We start from the raw sequence: 2,519 nt of genomic DNA on the forward strand, positions 1-2,519 counted from the left end.
TGCTGAAGCCTCAGCTAGAGTTACCACCCGCAAAATACAGAATCGTCCCATATTTGGCTTTGAAATGTTGCATTCCATATTTCAGCGTTTACTTTTGGTCATTTGACCTGAATTTAAAATAACTCACAAGTTATGAACATTGCTACAAACATTGAGTAATGTTTTTAGCAATATTTTTATATTTATTTAAAGCTTAATCCATTTCTACTTGCATGTAGATGTTATGCTACTTTGACTAGAGCAGTGTTTCCCAGCCCTGGTCCTCAAGGCACACTGACCTGCATGTTTTAGATGTTCCCCTGCTTCAACACACCCCATTCAGATGATTGCAATTCAGCAAAACCCTGTTAATCAGCCATCAATTGAAATCGTGTGCTGAAGCAGGGGAACATCTAAAACATGCAGGTCAGTGTGCCTTGAGGACCAGTGTTGGGAAACACTGATCTATCCATCTGTCTGTCTGCCTACGTAATTTGCTTTGCCTTTTCTTTCTAAATGATTTGTAGGATACTGGCTCTATACTTGGTCAGGAAACTGTTGCATATAGTTAGCTTTATGACTTGTTGCATCTGTGTGTGTGTGTGTGTGTGTATGTGTGCTTACTGACCTGCAATCTCTTCATTTTATATTGGGAATTTGCTGATGTGAGCACTCTCCTGGTGTCCACTACAGGGTGGGCAAATTGCACCTGTACAGGTAGTACCAAAGAAAACTGAATTGGTTTGGTTTGTAGGGGTTTTTCTCCACCGTATTTCTTCCTGTTAAAGGAGAGTTTTCCTTCCCACTAGTACTACAGGAGAAATTGTTGCAAAGTTAATGATGGATGCAGTCCACTGTCCACTGTCTCTATGTGCTAGGTTTGGAAGAATGGTCGCTGCAAATCCTATGTAGTTGGTTGGGTTTCCAGACAGACAGTTCCAGACTACTGAAATTTATGTACAGTAATTGACTTTAAATTTATCTATATGGGGGATTCAAGGTTTCAAGAATTTCTAATTGTCATACCAGCTCGCATTTGCTTGTTTGTGGTACGAAATTCAGACTCAGGTCCCAGATGAAGAGGCTTAAAAATAACATTTATCTGCCTGTTGTTCTGTCTGTCTGTCCATATTTTATTGAATGCGCCAAGTTACAATAAAATTACAGCAATGCAATAAACAGTCAAAGGAGTGGATAGAAGTATAAACTTATTAAAACCCAGCCTTTCTCCAGGAACATCATGTTTATAAGTATTGTATCAGTATACCTTTATTCTACTTTCAGATTCCTGCTTAATACAATACATTCACACAACACAATGACATGCTAATAATAGCTCTAACTACAAAAATAATGGCAATATTGATGCTCAAAATGCTCTGTTATAACAACAACATAATACATCAAGACAGTTTCTCATATTTAGTGCAAACTATTTCCTTTCCAAACAAAAGTTTGAATTATTTAATATTTGGATGTTGTTTTAATTCCTGTTCCATAGTTTCACATCACAGACTGAAACGCAAAAAATTCTTCTTGTGGTTCTGATCTTACAAACTCTGAATTTGTAGATGTAAACAAACTTCCGTAAGAGGAAAGAAAGAAAAACCACATCCAAACTATTTGGATTATTTCTGAGTTACTTTCACTGTGTACTAAAGCCATATTGTACAGATTTGATTGTGTCTTTTTTGTGTTGGTAGTCTGAATGGTCTAAAGGGCACGTGTAGTTCCATCGCAACCTTGCACAAACAGACATAAACATGCAGTGAATTAATCGATTTTCAATCAGTTTTTGCGCCGAGAGTTATAGAAACACATTTTCACAGAGGCTCTTTAAATGTGTATATATTTGAAATTTGAAATTGACATTTGTGACTGTATACACAAATATTTGACCAGCAATATTTGCCGGTCTATTTTGTATACAGTTGCTTATTGTGAGGAAACGCAAAAGAAAAAAAAATTCTCCATGTCCCCTCCATGTCCCCCAGGGGGCTCCGTAGATTATAAAGGTTCCCAGTGGAAGAAATAGTCAAAGGGTTCAAGAAGAAATAGACAACGTGCTATGTATAACGGTCATGGAGGACACTAGACACAAGAGGAAAGTGAGACGGAACTGGAGGACCAAATCCCCAGTAATAAAGAAATAGAGGAACACAACAGACACATTATTAAAGAAACACTTTATATAAAAAAGTAATCAGTCATCATTGCTACAGCCTTTTCCCATCAACTTACTTTGTGGAGGTGAGTTGAATAGCGTCTGAATTCCCATTTCTGCTGCAGGAAACGGCTGGCGACAGGATTAAAGGGCTGGTAGCACTTGTACATGTCGATATCACTTTAATCTTTCATCGTTGGAACTGTCTGTACTGGTTGTGTGTTAACACATTGTTGCCTAGAGACGTTATTCACCCCCTGCACACCCCTCCCCGTGCCACCAGATCAGTTAGTTATTAGTTGGGGCCTGCCTTAGCAACCGCAGTGAAGTTAGTTTCAAGTTGGATATTTGATATTCGAGCTCCGCGGAGTAAGCG

General features: G+C 38.4%; 1 protein-coding gene across 3 annotated transcripts in view; it reads right to left on the reverse strand.

The window, feature by feature from the left end:
* The window catches only part of LOC103131278 (uncharacterized), a 40,793-nt gene extending 38,379 nt beyond the window's left edge, over nt 1-2,414 (reverse strand). For all 3 annotated transcript variants that reach the window (XM_016666539.1, XM_016666540.1, XM_007542882.2), the window contains exons 1-2: nt 2,221-2,414; nt 608-688 (exon numbers count right to left, since the gene is read on the reverse strand). In XM_016666539.1, the coding sequence (XP_016522025.1) occupies nt 608-688; nt 2,221-2,313 (174 nt within the window). In that variant the 5' untranslated portion in view covers nt 2,314-2,414. The remainder of the gene's footprint in view (nt 1-607; nt 689-2,220) is intronic.
* Between the last annotated feature and the right edge of the window lie 105 nt (nt 2,415-2,519).

Source organism: Poecilia formosa, unplaced genomic scaffold (assembly GCF_000485575.1).
Source record: "Poecilia formosa unplaced genomic scaffold, Poecilia_formosa-5.1.2 Scaffold737, whole genome shotgun sequence".
Lineage (NCBI taxonomy): Eukaryota > Metazoa > Chordata > Actinopteri > Cyprinodontiformes > Poeciliidae > Poecilia > Poecilia formosa.